Source organism: Dasypus novemcinctus, chromosome 15 (genome assembly GCF_030445035.2).
Source record: "Dasypus novemcinctus isolate mDasNov1 chromosome 15, mDasNov1.1.hap2, whole genome shotgun sequence".
In the NCBI taxonomy this organism is placed as follows: domain Eukaryota; kingdom Metazoa; phylum Chordata; class Mammalia; order Cingulata; family Dasypodidae; genus Dasypus; species Dasypus novemcinctus.
This window is the reverse complement of record NC_080687.1, coordinates 92161289-92182199: the sequence shown is the minus strand read 5'-3', so window position 1 is coordinate 92182199 and position 20911 is coordinate 92161289. Positions and strand designations below refer to the sequence as shown.

General features: G+C 40.0%; 1 protein-coding gene across 1 annotated transcript in view; it reads right to left on the bottom strand.

The window, feature by feature from the left end:
• GTF2F2 (general transcription factor IIF subunit 2) overlaps positions 1-20911 on the bottom strand; it is a 176281-nt gene that overhangs the window by 139823 nt on the left and 15547 nt on the right. The window contains exon 2 of the mRNA XM_058276654.2: positions 5957-6030. Coding sequence (XP_058132637.1) covers positions 5957-6030 — 74 coding nt within the window. The remainder of the gene's footprint in view (positions 1-5956; positions 6031-20911) is intronic.

Sequence of the window (20911 nt, the reverse complement as noted above, 5' to 3'; positions counted from 1 at the left end):
GAAAAAAAGTTAATCTTTGAAAAATAAAAACAATTTAAAAGTATTAAATATTCTTTTCTTAGTATATGAATATATAAAGCATAAAGACTGTAGTGGTTTGGCATTGTTTATGAATTCCAAAAATAGTTATTGGATTATGTTTGTAAACTGATCTGTCAGAGGTATCACTTTTAATTGATTAAATCATGATTAGGACTTTGATTGGGCCATGGAAGTAGGGCGTTGAGTCCCCGCCCCTTGGTGGGTTGGGACTCACAGAGAAAAGTCACGGCAAAGAGTTGGGAGTTTTGAGCTGGAGCCTGGGAAGTAAGCACACAGAGAAACAGAGCAGCTGAGCCCAGAGAGAACTGAGCCTCAGGGAGAGAAAGAGCCGGTTGCCTGATTGTCTACAGCTGGCCTGTAGAGAGAGGCAAAGCCTAGAGAGCCTCATAGTCTAGAGCTGACCTTGTGGAGAAAACAGAGGAGCTGAGCCCAGAGAGAAACGAGCCCCAGATGAGAGGAACCCAGGAAGCCTGAACCCTGGCAGCCATCAGCAGCCATCTTGCTCCAACACATGGCAATAGATTTTGGTATGGCCTGGTAACTAAGTTTCTACTCCAAATAAATACCCTTTGTATTAATAAAAAACTAACTGATTTGTGGTACTTTGCATCAGAACCCCTCTGACTGACTAGTACAATGACTTTTTGTTGTTATACATTACAACTACAATTTAGGTTTTCAAGGATGACCTGTGGTCAAAATTATAAGCAACTATTGCAAAATACAGTAATACCTTCAGAAATGAATAAAATAAACATATGATTTGTCCCCTCACTGAATGCCTCATAATATCATATAGTTTCTCATTTCTCAACACCCCACTGTCTCTTCTTTAGATAAATGAAAGATGCCAAAGCAGGGTGAGGAGGGCATTCATATGAGGTGGGTGCCTGATAATGTAGTAACACATACTGCCAAGCCATTCCTTCCCCCATCCTGCACTTGTTTAATAGTGAATTAAGTAGTTCAGTAAAAGGAATGTAAATTAAATGTAAATAAATTAGTAATATAGACAGGCTAGCAAGGAAAACATTTGATCTACTAGGGACCAAGTTTTCCTCCAGTGTTTCCATAGCAATCTTTGGGTACTAATTGCTGTAAACCTATTCTTATTACTCAGGTAGCAACAGAAACTGTAACAGACTTTTTTTTTTTTTTTAAGATTTATTCTATCTATTTATTTCTCCCCACCCCCTCATCATCTGCACTTGCTGTGTCTGTTTGTTGTGTGCTGTTCTTTTTAGGAGGCACCAAGAACTGAACCCAGGACTGCCCATGTGGGAGGGAGACTCCTAATCACTTGAGCCACCTCCACTCCCTGCTTTGATGTATCTTTCATTATGTTTTCTTCCTTATGTCTCTTGTGCCAGCTCACTGCCTTGCTCGTCTTCTTTAGGAGGCACAGGAACCAAACCTGGGACCTCCCACATGGTAGGTGGGAGTTCAGTCACTTGAGCCACATCTGCTTCCCTGTGATAGACTTTTTACCTACTCATAAAATACATACAAACATAGTCTGTTCCTTATTTGTGCCTTGTATTGGTACAGAAATCCTTCTTTAACCATGAGATACCCCTTAAGAAATGCTAGTAGGTTTATTTTTTTTTCTGAACTATGATTACAGAAACTTATATGAATACAGAGATTTCAAGGTACCCCTACTGAGGATTTTATTTTTAAGACGACTGAAAGACTGGGATGAGAAAAACAGAAGGGATAAGGGTACTGGCCATGTATTATAAGGAGGAAAATAAATCAAAGCTTTAGAACTAAATATAAAAGAATGACAAAAAGAACAAATCAGGGTGCCAGGTTATGTTATGTTCTCATTACCAAGGCCAAACCTAAAGAGGTTTGAGAAATACTAAGCTATGGCCAGTGGAATAGATAACATTTTGGCCATGTCAAGCATCCAAAATAATCTGTATGTAGACATGATCTAAAAGGTTACATACCAAGCAGTTATCCATGGCAACCTCTAAGGAGTAGGAGGAGGAAAAACAGATGGCTCTTTCTCTTTATTTTATATAAAGGTAATTTTTGAGAGAGAGAAAGAAAAAAAAAAGACATGTAATACCTAAATAATAAAACATACACATACACTATGTTAGACCCCTGGAAGAGTCAACTATGCCAGCTCATAAAAAATCAGATTGGAAGCGAGCATATGCACGGAAGAATAGACAAACACACATGAATGTTCTTTAATGCTAAGGCAACTATATAAAACCAGGACACTGGGAGAGTGAAAGGAAGCACTATTAATAATTACACAGGGAAAACAGGTGTAAACTGGGACTGTTTCTGGCAAACCTAGAGGTATGGTTACCCTGTGCATATTAGAAACAACTATGTAAACTATCTGCTTAAAACTATGGGAAGAAAAAGAGCATGAAATTTTTTTTACCAAGCAAGGGATGACAAAGAAAAACTGCAGTATACCTATTATTGGTTATTCAGCATGCTATCATTAATATTTTATTTTAGTGGTCACACTAGTATTTAGGTCTTGCAAAGGTTTCCTATACCTTGGCTTCTTTTACCCATAACTGTCCCTCCTTCCTTCACAAGAAAAGAAAGGCTGTACATCCCTCAACCAGGTATTTTATTTCTACAGAGGTTTTCAGGAAAGTGATACTCACAATGGGGAAAGGACTACTGAGGAATATACCAGTTTACAATGTATTCCAATAAACCGTAAGCTGTTCCATTTGAACGCGGGCCTGATTTGCCCACACTGTACAGATGAGAAAGCCAAGGCTTAGAAGGGTAAGGCCCAAGGTCAAAGCACCATCCCAGCCAGCCAGGACCAGAACCCCAGGCTTGAGCCCTAGTGTGGTCGTTCCACGAGGCCACGGGGTTCATCATTTAAATACCTTTTCCTGTGGCCTGGCTTTCTCCAGCTACACAAATTTGTGAAGTTTTATCTTCATGGTGGTTCCCATTTTCCCATAAAATCTAATATAAAAAATTTGGAATTCAATAAAGGAAAAACTAGGTAAGTACCTGCATTACAAACAATTTCATACTGAGAAAAATTGCCAGAGATTTGGAATAAAAAGTATACATTTTTTCCTTAATAAAAGTATGATAACTCACAGCCCTCCAGAATGTTCTCATTTTAAAAATTAAATATAACTTCTCTAAAAAAGAAAAAAGCTAAATATACAAACGTTAGCTATTTCCTTATTATCTCACTGGATTCATATAAAAGCCCTGCAGCACGGGCAACTTTGAGAATAAATAAACTAAACTCAGAATGATTAAGTAATTTGTCCGAAGTCTCACTGCCAGTAAATAAGAGCTAGAATCTTCTGGAGTTTTCTTACCTCTAAGAGGCCTGAATTCAAGCCTAATTTCCACCATTAGACGTGTAGTCTTATTCCTTGAGGAAAGAAGACATGACTTATCCCCAACTAACTTCAGAGCTTTGTAAAACGTAATCACTATTTGTTTCCAATCACTATCTTGTTAAAATAAAACGAGAAACTAAAAGGTATGTGTAGAATAAAGTAAGATAAACATCAAAACACTTAGGGCATAAACACGAGGGTATCAATGTTTCTTACTTTAAAGACATGACACCATCCAAGAATACAACATCACTCCTCCAAAGAACAAAACCCAGGGTATGACCAGCAAATCCAAACTGCAGAGCTGACCCCCCAAAACTATAAACTGTGCCTAAAGACAGTGGGTATTTTAAGCAAGAAGAGGCCCAGCCTCCATGCCTTGGGAGAGGAAGCAGGAGAAAATAAGCCTTAAAAATGCCTTCCTTCTAATTCACCTGATCTCTCTTTTGGAACTGCAGCCTAAGGAAATAAGATAATATAATAAAATAGCTGTTGTTGAGAAATTCGTCATAGCAGTTTTTATTTACCCATTCAACAAAAAATTGCTGAGCGTCTACTTTGACAGGTACTGTAGTCTAGACATTGGGGATATAGCAGTCAACAAGACAAAAATCCTGACCTGTGGATTGTGTATTCTCACAGGAGAGATGGACAATATACAAACAAATTTATGGGTATCAGATGGACAGAGCTGGAGCTTAATAAATGTTTAACAAATATATGAAAGCATGGTGGTAGGTGCTACAGAGGGGGAAAAAAAAGAGGGTCAGGGAGGTAGAGAGAGTGCCTTCTTATACAGGGTAGTCAGAAAAGGCTTCATTGATTTGCTATTTGAACAGAGGCCTAAAGAAGAGAGCAAGCTATAGCGATATTTAGAGGAAGAGTGTCACAGGGAGAAGGAACAGAGGAATAGCAAATATGTCTGAGATGCTTCTTAGACATCCAAGTGGAAACATCAAGAAGGCAGCAGATATTAGAGTCTAGAGTTCACAGGAGAGGCCAGGCTTGAGAAATGTATTTGAGAATGCAAGCATATAAGTGGCATTTGAAGTTATGAGAAGAAATGAGACCAAATAAGTAGAAGGTGAAGATAGAAGAAAAAAACCAAGGACTGAGCCCTGGAAGCACATGACATTTAGAGACTGAGAAAATGAGAAGGTGCTAGCAAGTAGACTGAGAAGCAATAGCCAGTGAGGGGTAAGAGAATCAAGAGAGTGATGTTCTGCAAGTCAAACTTTAAAAAGTGCTCAGGAAAGGAGTGATCCACTAGGTCAGAGTCTACTGTAGGTCAAATAAGAAGAGGGCTTCTATTTCACTCTAAAATTAAACAATTTAATTAAAATTAATTAAAATTAACAATTAAAAAGTTATCACAAATACAAGAGGTGGAATCTATTGTCCCACCCTGGAATCTGGGCTTGGCCATGGAGATGCTTTGGCCAAAAGGACTTGAGTAAACATGCTGTAAGCAGAAACTTGAGAAATGCCTGTGCACTGTGGCCTGCCCTCTCTTTTACTACTACAAACTCTTTCATCATCATGTGAATGCACACACTAGAGATGAAATCCACCTGGTATCCAGCCAACCACCAGACACATGAATGAAGCCATCCTAGACCACCCAGCCCCAGACAAGACAGCCCACACAAGAATGACTCAACAGACCCACAGAATTCTCAGCAAATAGAACAGGTGTTATTCTGAGCCACAAACAAATCCTGGGGTTGTTTGTTATGCAGTAAAAGCTAACCAATAAAATGGAAATGTGGAGGATACTGGTCACAGACAAGAAGTACTTCCCTGGAGTGGCAGGCATGGAAATGTGGCTGGAGTTTGAATTAAGAGAGAATGGGGGAAGCAGATGTGGCTCAAGTGATTGGGCTTCTGCCTACCACAGGAAGACCCAGGCTCGATCCCTGGGGCCTCATGGTAAAAATAAAAAGTGTGCCACATGGCGAGCCAGTGACCCCACAAGTGACTCACAGACCAAGATGATGACGCAAAAAAATAAAAGAAAAAAGAAAAAAAGAAAGAGAGAATGGGAGGAATGGTGCACAGGCCTCTGGCTGATATCAAGTTGAGCTTTGCAGACTCCAGTTTCTACCAAGGCTGTTTCCACAGCCAAGAAATGACACCTTTACACGGTTTACTAGGTATCCCCTATTTCCTTCAGTGCCCCTTTAAGTAGATAAAGTGGCATAATGGCGAGGTCCTTCTACTGGAGCACTTTCCTCCAAGCATCCAGTTATGATAATCCAAGCACACCTCCTCACAGGAGATGGGGAAGGTGGAGGATTTCCCTGCCAACAGGTTTTACCAGTAAACCTAGCTTTATACTTACACCACCTGTCAGTAGGGGCGTGAGAGTATCTCTTCAGGGCACCTAACCATTATTTGACAAGCTTTGACATGCTCATTCTGTCTTACATTCCAAGTACCTCAATAATTGTTACACAATTGAAATTCTCTATCAGAACAAGAACTATAAATACATTTAAATGCACTTGTAAAAATTTCCAAAAACGGTTTTTGCAAATGTTAATGATATACAAAAAACTTACTTGGCAATCCGCAGTTTCCCAACTTCTCCTCTTCCAGGGGCTTTAGCCCATTGCTGTGACAAGTATTTAGGAACCTGAAACAAAGTAAAACACTAATAAAACTATGTTTTTGATGCTAAAAAATCTTTTAAAGCATCAAATCAGAATTTTTAATAAGGTTGATTCTAAATATTTAGAAATGGACAGAGATGATGGTAACACATTATAGTGAGTATAATTAACAGTGCTGATTTATAGATGTGAAAGTGGCTGAAAGGGGAAGTCTAATGTAGTTCTCAAAAGAATGAAAGCTAGAGGGTAAACTGAGGACTGTATAACAGTGAACTCAGTGGTAAATAAGGAAAGTGGTTAATAGTACAAATACAAGAGTGTTGTTTCATGAACCAGAAAAAAATGCATATAACTATTACAAGGTGTTAATAATATGCTGATATATGCGGAAAATACAACTGTTGGAACTTACTGACTATATAACAGTAGACTGTAATATTTTTTCACTGATTGCAAAGAAGGAACTATAATATTTAAATAGACATTCCTCGATTGTAAACAAAAGTACCACACTGGTGCAAAGTGTCAACAGCTGGAGCGTATATGAAAACACTGTATTTCTTGCATGACTTTTCTGTAAACATATATTTTTTTTAAAAATGGGGCTGTATAACACAGAGAACACTGTTGCAAATGATGACTCTAGTTAATAATACAAATATAAGAATGTTATTTATGAACTAGAACAATTGTTCATCCCTACTATAAGGTGTTACACAAGAGGGCAGTTTATGGGGAAAAACAGAACTAATGCAAACTATGGACTGCAGTTAAAAGTAGTATTTTCATATTCTTTCATCAACTGTAACAAAGCTAACACTCCAGTGCTAAATGTCACTAATGGGGGGTATATGGGATGTAGGGTTTTTCTTTTGGGGGTAAGGAATATGTTCTGTGATGATGAATGTACAACTCTGTGATTATGATGAGAGTCACTGATTATACAATCTGGATGGAGTATATGGGATGTGACTATATTTCAATAAAACTACTTAATAAAAAATTATATACTGCTTCTATTTTATTTTCTGACTCTTATAAGTGATCATTAAGGATCAATCCCTCATTAAATACTTTGTACTATGAAGGATACTAAGTCACATAAATTATTTTAGCTCTCACAGGGCTTAAAGACAACCTAGTTGATAATGTAAAATTTAATACAGGTCAAATAACCTAACAATAATGAAGTGCTAACTTATATTCCCACAAAAGTCCACTAAAAGTTCAGTTTAGAGGAGGACTACCAGAAAGGTTAAAAAAGGCTTCTCTGCAAGGTTGACTGACACTCTGACTAATATGATATTATTTAGAGACAACACTGAGTTTAAGATATTTCAGAAGGTAAGCTTTCTTATGTATAAAATTGTAACTTTGACCAATATGATGAAGGATCTGCTAAAATAAAAGGGATTATTAAATGGTATAGTTAACATTACATAATACTTACTACTTTCCCAATACGACCATAAGCATTTTAATTTTAATCCTCACATCTCTAGGAGGGAAGTAATGTTAATTACCCTCATTTTATAGATGATGAAGATGAGGCACTCAAAGATTATATAATTTATCCAAGGGTATATAGTTAGTAAATGATGGAGCCAGGATTCAAATCCAGAGTCTGCTCCAATACACCATAGTGCGTCCCTAACTGGATACCTGCCATCTGAAGGGTTTTAATTCTCAAAAGGTAAAGGGAATAATACTGAATCTCTACTACGTGACTTGCTTCATTTAGTCTAAGTAGTTTGGGCTCTGGAATTGGTACAAACCTCTAAGGTTATCCTCCTGTGAGGAGTAAATGAGATAATACATTTAAAGTGTGAATCATAACCTTCACACAAAGCAAAATGCTCAATGAGAATTAGGTGTCATTATTATTTCCCACAGTCATCCTGAAATGGCAACATGAATGTGTAACTGAGTCAGAGCTGCCAAAGCTAGGAAGGAAAAAAAAAAATAGTTCTATCTAGTAAGGCATCATTTGCAAAAGAACCATTTGACTATTAGTTAAACAAATGGTGGTGCCTTGGATATAGTAAAAATTCAAGACTAGAAAGATCAAAGGAAGACCCTAAGGGTATTTTTTCAATTATGTATGCATTCCTTACACAGTAACTTACTGTACAATTACTATGTACCAGCTGATATGCTAGATGCTGAAAAAAAGAGGAAGAAGAGAGGAGACTAACAGTGCCAGGTACCATACTAGACATTTTGCATCCATTATGCCATTTATTCCTTCCAACACCCTGCAAAATCAAGACCATTATTCTACAGATCAGAAAACCTGAGTCTCATGGAGTTGAAATAACACAGCTAGTTGGTATCAGAGCCAAGACTTGATTCCAGATTGGTTGGGTTCTCTTCCCTACACCATACTGCCTCCCATGAAAGCACACATGCTAAAAAAATTAGAGAGTATGCTAAAGATACAAGGGAAAGAGTGTTTTGAAGATTCCACATCTTAAAGTTTCAACTAAACGGCACTCTCCAGATTCAAACACACTTACCTCATGGTAACTGCATACATCCATTAGCTTTCTTTTGATTACAGGTGACAGAAAATCCAACCTAAATCCCCTTAAACATGGAGAATTTAATGACCCAAGTAATAAAAAAGTAACTTTAAGGCAGCTCAGTTAAGGGCTCAAAGGACGTCACCAAGACCTCTTCACTATCTCTGCCCCCCACCGTGCAGCACAATTCTTTGACAGGCTTCGCCCTTCTGTAGCAAGATGGCTGAAGGAGCTCCTGAACTGCCATGGTCTCCTTCCCAAAAGTCCCCAGCAAAAATGTGATTGTCTCTCCCAGTGACGACTAGGTCATGTGCCATTCCTGGGATCTCTCACTGTACCCAGGGAGATGAGATACTGACCAGCCTAAGTCAGTGACACCTGTTCTTGGCAGGGGGTAGGGGTGTTGAGGGGCAGGAGGAGGATTAGGCAGTAGGTAGGCAACACCATTAGAATCATCTCAACTGAAAAGAGGCAGCAGTGGTTTCAACAAAGTAAAATCAGGGTACTACGATAACCTCAGAGTAAATGGACACCGGTTAGTAAAAAAGCAAATGTCCACAACACTATGTGTTAGAACTAAATACAGGATTTAAAATTGATCTGTACAAATACTGTACATCAAATAAATCTTTGAATTCTGGAAGTTATTGCCTTATGGCCTCAATCTTCAAATCTTGCCTAACAAGACAGCCTTTGCTTCTTGCTTTGACTTTGATTTTTAACCCCAGGGAACCTTCACGCCAATTACTCCAATGCAAAGGAAAAAAGTATCTTCTACAGATAACCTATCAATGAATGGCAAACTAAATTCTCTAATAAAATCCTTAGGGGAAAGATGCTGCCTTTTCTTGATTATATTGCAAGTTCTTGGTTCATAGGAGCCCTAGTTTTAGATGCCCTAAGACCTTCTCATAACTGAGAATAGTATATATGGAATGAATCATGTTCCCCACAGAAACATATTCACTTCTTAATTCTTGCTCCTGTGGATGTGAACTCATTTGGAAATGGGATCTTTAAAGACCCTATTAGTTAAGGTGAGGCCAAGATGAATCAAGGTGGACTTTAATCCAATATGACTAGAGTCCTTATAAGCAGAGAAAATTTGCACAGTTCGGAGACAGAAGGGGACAGGGGGCCAAGTGATGGACACAGAGACTGAATTCTGGACTGCCAGCAAGCGGCCACCAGAACACTACGGACTTAAGAGAAAGCGTGATCCTGCCAACACCATGACTTTGGACTGGGAACCTTCAAAACTGTAGACAATTAATTTCTGTTGTTTAAGCCAACCAGTCTGTGGCATTTGTGACAGTAGCCCTGGCAAACTAAGATGGTTTTTCCCATCTGAATTTCAAGCAACAATTCTGCTCACCATCTCCTACCTTCCCAGCTCTCCCCAGCACTTCAACTCCACCCATTCTTGCATCCCTTCAATTCACCGACCCTATTTAAACAACTCTACACTGTCCCTCACCTACTCATGTCCTTACTGGTCTCTTTAATACACCTAGATTTCCTAGGACATCATTAAAATCATTCCTTTGTCCCTATCTCCTGCAATCATCTAGGCCTGGCAGAACCTTAATCCTGATTAAAGCCAATCTCCACTTCTTATTATTGTTTATTAATTTATTACTTCATTATGTTACTCCTCTTCCTCCATACCTGCACCTGAAAAGCTAAGAAAAATTCACAATGATGCTGACTGCTCTCATTTTAAATACAAGGCTACTAACACCAAGTAAGTCCTTAGCCATACCTGGCAATTTAATTGCATTTCTCCCACTCCAGATGATTCACATGTTCTCTTTAATCCTCAAAACTACAACACTCCCTCTTCCCTTCTTGCTGATGACCTTGCTGGTGAACCTTCCACCAAGGAAAGACAATCTAAAAAGAAACTCTAAATCTCCCACTTATCTATAGTTGGGTCCTTATACTTTGCTTTCCCCTCTTAAAATAATAGATGAACTGTGATCAATCCCTGCACTTGTGTACTGAATTTCTTTTGCTTTTTTGATCAAGATCATCTTTCCTTCTAGTTCATCCTTTTCTCTACCTCACCCCTTCTCTACTTGATCATTCCCATCAGAATAAAATAGCTAATGCTCATAGAGTGCTTACTAAGTGTGGCAAAAAGACTTTAGGATGGCCTCCAACGATCCCCATCTTCTCATAGTTATACCCTCATGTATATCCTCTCCCCGAGTGGGATCTGAGATTTGCTTCCAAGCAATACAATAAGGCGAAAGTGACAGGACGTCATTTCATGGTGAGGTTACATTAGATTGTGACTTCTGTCTTGCTAGCAGATTCTCTCATTGCTTTCTCAGCTTGCATGCTTGCATGCTTGCCATGTGGCAAGACGCTAAAGGCAGGCTCCAGCCAACAGCCAGCTGGGAATTTAGGCTCTCAGTCCAAAATCCTGGAGGAACTTAAGTCTGCCAACAACCACATGAGCTTGGAGACAATCCTTCCCAAGTCGAGATTTCAGATGAAACCCCAGCCCTGGCTGACACCCTGACTGCAGCCTTGTGAGAAATCCTGAAGCAGAGGACCCAGCTAAGCCATGCCAGGACTCCTGGCCACAGACATTGAGAAATAAGAAGTGTGTTTTGCTTTAAGCTGCTAAGTCTGCAATAAATAGGTTATGTAGCACTGGATAACTAATTCACTAAGTGCCAGGCACTCTTGTAAGTGCTTTAAATATAGTGACCCATTTAATCCTCATACAATCCTATCATTTCCCCCCAGTTTTCAAGTGAAGAAACTGAGGCACAAATTGCTTAACTAATTTGCTCAAGATTGCATATACAGCAAGAGATACTCTATAATCCCTTCCACCTGCTGCCCCATTTCTCTGCCTCTCTTTGCAGAAAACTCCTTGAAAGAGTTACCTGGGCTGGCTGTCTACACTTCCTTCTCTGCCATTTTGTTCTGAACTCACTCTAGATGGGCTTTCCTCCCTATCACTCCATGGCAATGGAAAACTATGATTGCCAAAGAGCTCCACGTTGCCACTGTCAACATTTAGTCCTCTTTTTTGGGGGGGCTTAAAACAACTCTTTTTTTTTAATGTTACATTAAAAAAATATAAGAGGTTCCCATACGCCCCCCACATCAACATACTCCTCTTCTTATACGACCTATCTTTCGACAGTATTTGAGAACTGTTTCTTCCTTCCTCAAACACTTCCTTCACTTGTTTTCTGAATAACCACATTCTCTCAAAACAAAAGAGTAGGAGGAAAACACTCCTACTTCTCTGGACCCTCTATTTTTGGTCCCCACATCTAGATTCTCACCTTCCTGACTTAACTCCACAGGGCCCGGGATTCAGCCTCAGACCACTCCTCTTCTCTTGCCACACTTGATCTTGCGTAACCTCGCCCAGTCTCACGCCAATTCCCAAATTTACAACTCAAGGCCAGTCTTGTCCCCAGACTTCCAACCTATATATTCAGCTGCCTACTCTGGAAACTGAGTATACAGCAGGCATTTCAAAATTAAAATCTCCAGATTAGAGCTCCTATTTCTCCCGTGGAAACATGCTTCTCTTGCATTCTTCTATATTCCAGTAAATACAATTCCCTTCTCACGCTGAAACCTCAGAATCATCCTAAGTGCCTCTTTTCTCACACTCCACATCCAATCAATTGACATATCCTGTCATCAACAACTTCAAATTACATCCAGACTCCGACCCCTTCTCACCAATTCTGGGGTGCCCACACTAGGCCGAGCCACCATCATTCTTGGATAATTGCTGTAATGGTCTCCTAACTGAGGTCCCGCTTCCACCCTTGCTAATTCTCCACACAACAGCCAGGGTGATCATCTGAAAACAAAAGTCAGATGATACTACTCCACTCAAAACCCTTCAATTTATTTAACAGATATCTATGTTCAGGTATTTTTCTAAGTGCTTTATAAACCTTACCTCATTTAATCCTCATACCATCCCTATTATCCCCATTTGACAGATGAAAAAAACTGAGGCACCAAAAAGTCTTCACCTGCCCAAGATGTCATAATGCCCGAGAACGGAAGGCAGGATCCCAGCCCAGGCAGGCTGGCTCCGCAGTCCTTTCTCTTGTTACCATGCTTTGCCGACTCTCTGTTGACTCTTGGCTTCCCACCTTCCTCAGAGTAAAAACACTACAATGTCTTAGCTGATTTGGTCCCAGTTATTCCCTGTCCTTATCTTCTACTACTCTTCCCCTCCCTCACTTGACTCCAGCCACACTCATCTCCTTGTGTTCATTCCCAGCATCCTCCCATCTCAGGGCCTTTAATTTGCTGTGCTTTCATCTGCACACTCTTCCCATATGTCTGCAGGCCATGCCCCATAATCTCCTTGAGGTGTCGGCTCAGAGATCACTTTATAAGTGAGGGTGACGCCCTTTCCCATCCTTTTTAAAAGAGCATTCCCAGTTATTTTCTATAGCCTTTACCCTGATTTATTGTTATGCAACGCATTTATCACCTGAAAAAAAAATGTATATATACACATATATGTGTGTGTTACTGTCTGTGCCCCCTCCCCTTTAGAATGTACTCTGCATGAGGGCAAGTATTTTGTCTGTTTTGTTTACTGACACATCCTCATCATCCTGAATAGCCTGGAACATAATAGGAACAAGGCTATTATTATAATAACTGGATACTGTTGAAGAAACGTGAGCTACTGTGAATATAACAGCAGTGGTGGTGTGTTAGTTGCCTCACTGCTAAAGCAAATACCATGCAATGGGTTGGTTTACACAATAGAAATTTGCTGGCTTACAATTTTGAGGCTAAGAAAAGTGCAAAACTAAGGCATCATCAAGGTCAGGGGTTCTTAACCAGGAGTCTGTGAGCTTGAATTGAAGTTCACAAAAACACTATTCTTGAGGGGATTGTTGATGTGGGTGTGTTACATTAACTAAATAATACACAGTATAGCGTGGACTTAGTGAGGGGTCCGTGCACCAAAACGGTTAAGAACCCCTGAACAAGGTGATGCTGCCTCCCGGACACCAACACCGAGGCGTTCTGGGGCTGGCTGCCGGCTGCGGTTTTGACGCTCCCTGGCTTTTCCGTCACATGGCAATGCACAGCACGGAAGCGTCTCCTGGCTTCTCCTTTCTCTTTGGGTTCCCTTGGTGTTCAGCTCCTGGCAGCTCCCTCTGCTTTTTCTCTGTGAACCTCCCTATAAGGCCTTCAGTAACAGAACTAAGAGCCAACCTGATTCAGCTGAGGCAACCTTAACTAAGTAACCTCATCAAAAGGTCCTAGTTACAAGAGTTCACACCCACAGAAATGGATTAAGTTTAAGAAAATGTTTTTTCTGGAGTACGCAACTCCAAGTGGTAATATTGGGATATACCTAGAAGAGAGATTTTCATTTAAACACACGTAATTTCATTCTCAGAATGAAACCATATTTCAGAGATCTAGCTTAAAATAAGGGAGAAGAAAATGCCAATAGCGAAATGAGACATTCACCAACCTGCTACTCTCCCATCACTGCTGGTTCCCCAAAATTCTGTTAAGATCAAAAGGAAGACAAGAGTGATTTGGAGCCTTGGAACTGTTAGGTGTGGTAACGTTCTTCAATATATTAACCAGATGTGCCCAAACTGCTGCAGACTATAATTTAGGCCATCAAACCACAAGAAAATAACTGAAACTTAAGTGACTATACATCATATACTGAAATTTAAGAATCAAATTCAGTATACTATATTGGATCAAATAAAAGCAATTGCCACCTTAAAAAGAGATTGTGTTCCAAAATTTAATTAACATAAATGATAGTTTAGAACAACTATATTGTCATTATGGCTAGACAAGTTCCCAGGTAAGCCCACCAGTTAATTTAATTCAACAGGTTGCCAAAATATTACCCTTGTAACCCTTGTAACAAAAAATAGTAGAATAACATAAGGACAGTATTTCATATATACACCAAAAGCTTATGAAAATGGACTTCCTAGAAGTCCCTGCCCACTAACATAAAGTCATGAAATCTGAAAAAAAGGGAGGGAGAGGGAGGATGATATAGCAATGGTATATGTGGTTCCTAGGCTCCAAACACTCTTTTCTATTTTTGTTCTTGGAGCAAGTGTAGGTTTACTGAAAAAGCATGCAGAAAGTACAGAGTTCCCATATACCACCCAATATCCACACAATTTTCCCTACTGTTAACATTTTGTGTTAGTGTGGTACTTCTGTTACAATTGATGAACCAATATTGTTAAAATTGTATTATGAACTAAAAGTCCATAGTTTAGGGGACTTCTAGGAAAACGGTGGACTAGAAAGACACGGGACTCTCTTCTCTCTCCCCGAAATAGCTGGAGGACTGACAGAAATGACCTGGGGGGAAAATCTTCTATGGTTTAGGCCACCAGGGGAAGGCTGGACACAGACCAAAAAAGAGAGGGGCAAGGGAAAAGAATGAGGACAGCAAAACCATGATTTAAAGGCAGCAGCTGCAACTGCTGGTATCCACCCCCACCCTACAGACACTTGAATTCTCAGGCCTCCAGGCTGACAGCTACAGACAAAGGGGGCCCCAGGGAGCCACCTCCCCAGGAAAGGGAAGAGAGAGGGACAGAGCCTAAGGCTGACTCAGCTTTCGACTCACAGATTTAGTGCTATGTCCCAGGAGTCCTTCCCAGTTCCGTGGGGCTGCACCAGTTTACCTCAGAAGCCAGCAAGGAACTAAAGAGATCTGACCCTCTCAATCTCCCTCTCTACTGACCAGGACGGGTTGTTGAGGAGGAAGAGGGGACTTGAATTATTCCCTACTCTGGAAAAGGGAAGGGGCTGTCAGCAAAAGTTGGAGAAGTGCCTCTGAGCCAAAGTTTGAATTACGAGGCTCTTGGCCTCCAGGCAGGATCCTTTAACACAGGGATCCTGTCCCTGCTGGGTTGCAGCAAACACTCTGTGACCAGGCTTTGAAGCGAGAGGGCTGTCAAAGAGCACCATCTGCTGGCCAACCAAGGAAGTGCACATGAGGAAATTAAATGAGAGGATTTTCCTGGCTTTTACAGCTTCCCTCTGCACAGCTCTTGGAAGTGGGTCTGCAACCCATTGCTGGGTCCAGGGCCCAGATTTGAGCAACAGGGACAATCCTAAAGACCCAGATCAGGTTAAACCAAGAATCAAAGAACAGCAATAACACACAGCCTCCTCCTACTAAACCCCTACAAGAGAGAGAAATTGAGCATGTGAGTAAACTCACCATCCTAAATCAGATGTCTATACAGCGGCAAAAAACTACAAGCCACCCTAAGAAAACAGAAGAAATGGCCGAAGAAAAGGAATAATCAAAGTTCCAGAAGAGACACAGTATTTGAGACAACTAATCACTGAGATGGAAACAAATTTCCAAAATAAAATCAATGAGTTGAAAAACAATATGGCTAAAGAGAATAAGGACATCAAGAAGACATAAAGCAAGCATAAAGAAGAATTTCAAGACTGAATAGAAAAGTAACAGAGCTCAAGAGAAAGAGAATAAAGAAAAATTGATAAAGACAGAAAAGCTAAATCTGAAGAGAAAAAAGAGCAGAGAGAGAAAAGAGTGGAAAAAATGAGAAAAGGCTCAGGGAGTTGGATGATAACATGAAATGCAACGACATACATGTCATGGGAGTTCTACAAGGGGACAAGAAGGGAAAAGGGGCAAAAGAGTATTTGAGGAAATAAAGGCTGAAAATTTCCCAACTCTCATGAAAGAAATGAACTTAAGTGTCCAAGAAGCATGGTACACCCCAATCAGAATAAATGCAAATAGACCTACTCAAAGACACATACTTCTCAGAAAGTCAAACATCAAAGATAAAAAGACACCAAACTCTGGAGTTATCTGCCCTCACCATAGGAACCTGGGTGTCTCCAGGGAGCTCAGGAGCTCCACTATTTGGGGTAGTATCCATTTTGGCTGTCTAGGAGATCTTGCTGAGATGTGCATAAGCATTACCTCTGGGATGACCTCCTGACTCACTTTGAAGTCTCTTAGCCATAGCAATGGAAGAAATTACAACATTGATGTGGAGGCAGTGGCCACTGGAGGCTCTGGGGGCAAGGAGAGGGAAAAACAGGTGTGATACAGGGGCTCCTTTGGTACTTGGGAGTCATCCTGAATGACACTGCAACAACAGATAAAGGCCATTATCTGTTCCCGTAACATGCAGAATTGTGTGGGAGAGAGCATAAACTAAAATGTGAACTAGGGTCCATGCTCGGTGGCAATGCCCCAGGATGCGTTTATCAATTGCAATGACTATGCCACACTAATGAAGGATGTTGTTTATGTGGGAGGGTGTGGGAGGTGTGGGGTATGGGGCATATGGGAATTCCTATATTTTCTGTGAAACGTTTATATAATCTAAGTATCTTTAAAAAATAAAAAATACATATATTATTTTTTTTTAAAAGATAGAAAATTCTGAGAGCAGCAAGGGATAAACAAACCATAACATACAAGGGATGCCCAGTAAAACTTAGTGTGGATTTCTCACCAGAAACCATGAAGGCAAGTAGACATTGGTATGATACAATTAGGAAACTGAAAAAGAAAAACTGCCAGCCAAGATTTCTTCATCCAGCAAACCCGTGCTTCACATATGAAGGTGAGTTTAAAATATTCACAAATGAACAGAAGCTAAGAGAGTTCATAAAAAAGAATCCACCTTTGCAGGAAATATTAAAGGGAACTTTAGAGCTGAAAGAAAAAAAACAAGCGAGAGGCCTGGAGGAGAGAAGACAAGACTAGCAGGAAGAATAACCAAAAGAGTAAAAAGACAGATGAAAATAGTCACGTGGAGGAAGAGAGTATGGATTAGAGTGGACTTACTGATATTCTATTCATGAACTATTGTGATTAGTAATCGAAGAAAATGTGGCATTGGTGTGGAGAAAGTGGCCATGGTGGTTGCCAGGTGTGGAGAATGGGAGGAAGAGATGAGATGTGGAGGTGTTTTCAGGGGTTGGAGTTGTCCTGGGTGGTGCTGCAGGGACAGTTACCGGACATTGTATGTCCTCCCATGGCCCATTGGGTGGACTGGGGGAGAGTGTGGGCTATGGTGTGGACCATTGACCATGAGGTGCAGTGGTGCTCAGAGATGCATTCACCAAGTGCAATGAATGTCTCATGATGATAGAGGAGGTTGTTGCTATGGGGAGAGAAGTGGAGTGAGGGGGTGGGGGTGTATGGGGACCTCATATTTTTTTAATGTAACATTAAAAAAATAAAGAAAAAAAAAAGAAAATAGTCATGACATATGAAAACCAAAGAATAAAATGGTCAAAGTAAACAATGCAAGTACAGTAGTATGATTGAATGTGAATGGATTAAACTCCCCAATCAAAAGATATAGGCTGGGGAAGCAAATTTGACTCAAGCAACTGGGCGCCCATCTACCATACGGGAGGTCCAAGGTTCAATTCCCGGGGTCTCCTGGTCTAGGCAGCAAGCTGGCCCAAGCAGAGAGCTGGCCCATGCAGACTGCTGACCTATATGGCGAGCTGGGCCGAGTGGAATGCTGGCCTAAGCAGAGAGCTGGCACAGCAAATGCAACAAAAATCAGACACAGAGGAGAGACAATAAGAGACAAAGAAGACCAGAGAGCTGAGGGGGCACAAGAGATTGAGCACCTCTCTCCCACTCCAGAAGGTCCCAGGATCAGTTCCCAGTGCCACATAAGGAGAAGACAAGCAAACACAGAAGAATGCACAACGAATGGACACAGAAAGCAGACAATGGGGGGGGGTATAAATAAATAAATCTTTAAAAAACAAATAGGTTAAAGAAATGAATTAAAAAAACATTAGCCATTCATATACTGCCTACAAGAGAGTCACCTCAGACCAAGGCATACATACCACCTGAAAGTGAAAAGTTGGGAAAAGATATCCATGCATATAGAAACCAAAAAAAGAGCACAAGGTAGCTATACTAATAATATGGGACAAAACAGACTTTGATGAAAAAAAGTTAGAAGAGATACAGAGGCCATTATATACTAATAAAAGGGACAATCTCCCAGGAAGAAATAACAATCATAACTATCTATGTACCTAACCATGGTGCCCCAACATACACATGAGGCAAACTCTGGCAAAACTGAAGGAAGAAATAGACATCTCTACAATAAGAGCTGGAGACTTCAACATACCACTCACATCATTAGATAGACCAACTAGGCAGAAGATCAACAAGGAAACAGAGAACTTGAACAATATAATAAATGAATAAGACCTAACACATACAGAACACTGCATCCAAATTCAGCAGGTTATACATTCTTCTCAAGTGTCCATGGATCTTTCTCCAGGAGAGACCACGTTAGGACACAATGCAGCTCTCAATAAATATAAAAAGACTAAAATTATACAAAGCACCTTCTCAGATCATAATGGAATGAAACTGGAAATCAATAATAGACAGGAAAAAAGTATAATAAATTCACAAATGTATGGAGGCTGAACAACACACTCCTAAAAAATCAGTGGATCAAAGAAGAAATTGCAAGTGAAATCAGTAAATATATTGAGACATGAAAACGAGAACACAACTTAACAAACCTTACGGGATACAGCGAAGGCAGTCTTGAGAGGGAAATTTATAGCCCTAAATGCCTGTATTAGAAAAGAAGAGCTAAATGCAAAGATTTAATTGAACAACTAGAGAAACTAGAAAAAGAGCAGCAAACCATCCCCAAAACAAGCAGTAAGAAAGATATAATAAAGATTAGAGCAGAAATAAATGAAACTGAGAACAACAACAACAACAAAAAATAAATTCCAAAACAGTAACAGAAGCTGGTTTTTTGGGAAGATCAATAAAATTGGCAAACCCTTAGCTAGACTAACAAAGAAAAAGAGAAGACACATTTCAGAAATGAAAGGGGGAGGGGGTTACGACTGACCCCACAGAAATAAAAAGGATCATAAGAGGATATTATGGGATTCCGTATGCCAACCTATACAACCTAGATGAAATGGACAAATTCCTAGAAACACACAACCTACACTGACACTATCAGAACTACAAGAACTTAACAAACCAATCACATAAAAGATTGAATCAGTCATCAAAAATCTCCCAACAGGGAAGAGGATGTGGCTGAATCAATTGGGCTCCCGTCTACCATATGGAAGGCCCTTGGTTCACTTCCCAGGGCCTCCTTGTGAAGGCAAGCTGGCCCACGCCTGCGAAGAGCTGATGGCCCGCGCCCGCAGAGAGCTGGCGCAGCAAGATGACACAAAAAAAGGAGACAAGCAGACATAGAAGAATGCGCAGTGAATGGACACAGAGAGCAGACAGCAAGCAAGCGACAAAGGGGGAAGATAATAAAATAAACCTTTAAAAAAAGTCTCCCAACAAAGAAAAGTCCAGGAACAGAGGGCTTCACAGGTGAATTCTACCAAGCATTTCCAGAAGAATTAACACCAACCCTTTTTAAACTCTTCCAATATATTGAATAGGAGGGGAAAATTACTGAGCACATTTTACCATGCTAACACAAAAGCCAGATAAAGACACTGTAAGAAAAGAAAATTACAGACCAACCTATCTAATGAACACTGATAGAAGGGCATATATGAAAAACCTACAGCCAACATCGTATTTAACAGGGAGAGACTGAAAGTTTTCCCTCTATGATCAGGACTGAGACAAGGATGCCCACTGTCACCAACTGTTACTCAACATTGTGCTAGAAGTTCTAGCAGGAGCAATTAGACAAGAAAAGTAAATAAATAAAAGACATCCAAAGGAAAAGAGGAAGTAAAACTTTACTTGTGGAATACATGATCCTATATTTAGAAAATTCTGAAATGTCTTTGAGAAAGCTACCTGAGCTAATAAATGAGTTCAGCAAAGTAGCAGGATACAGGATCAATATGCAAAAATCAGTCATGTTTCTGTACACTATTATTGAACAATGTGATGAGGAAAACAGGGAAAAATTCCATTTATAATAGTAACAAAAAGACTCAAATACCTAGGAACCAATTTAACTAAAGAAGTACAAGACTTACACACAGAAAACCACAAAACAATACTAAAAGAAATTGATGAATACCTAAACAAAAGGAAAGATATTCCATGATCATGGACTGGAAGACTAAATATCATGAAATGTCAATCCTACCTAAATTGATTTATAGATTCAATGGGACACCAATCAAAATTTCAACAAGCCTACTTTACAGAAATAGAAAGGGCAAATTCATTTGGAAGGGAAAGTACACCCAAATAGCCAAAAACGTTGTAAAAAAGAAGAGTGATAAGGGAAGACTTTCACTGCCTGACCCTGAGACATATTACAAAGCTACAGAAGTAGCATGGTACTAGCATAAAGATAGATTCATCAATCAGTGG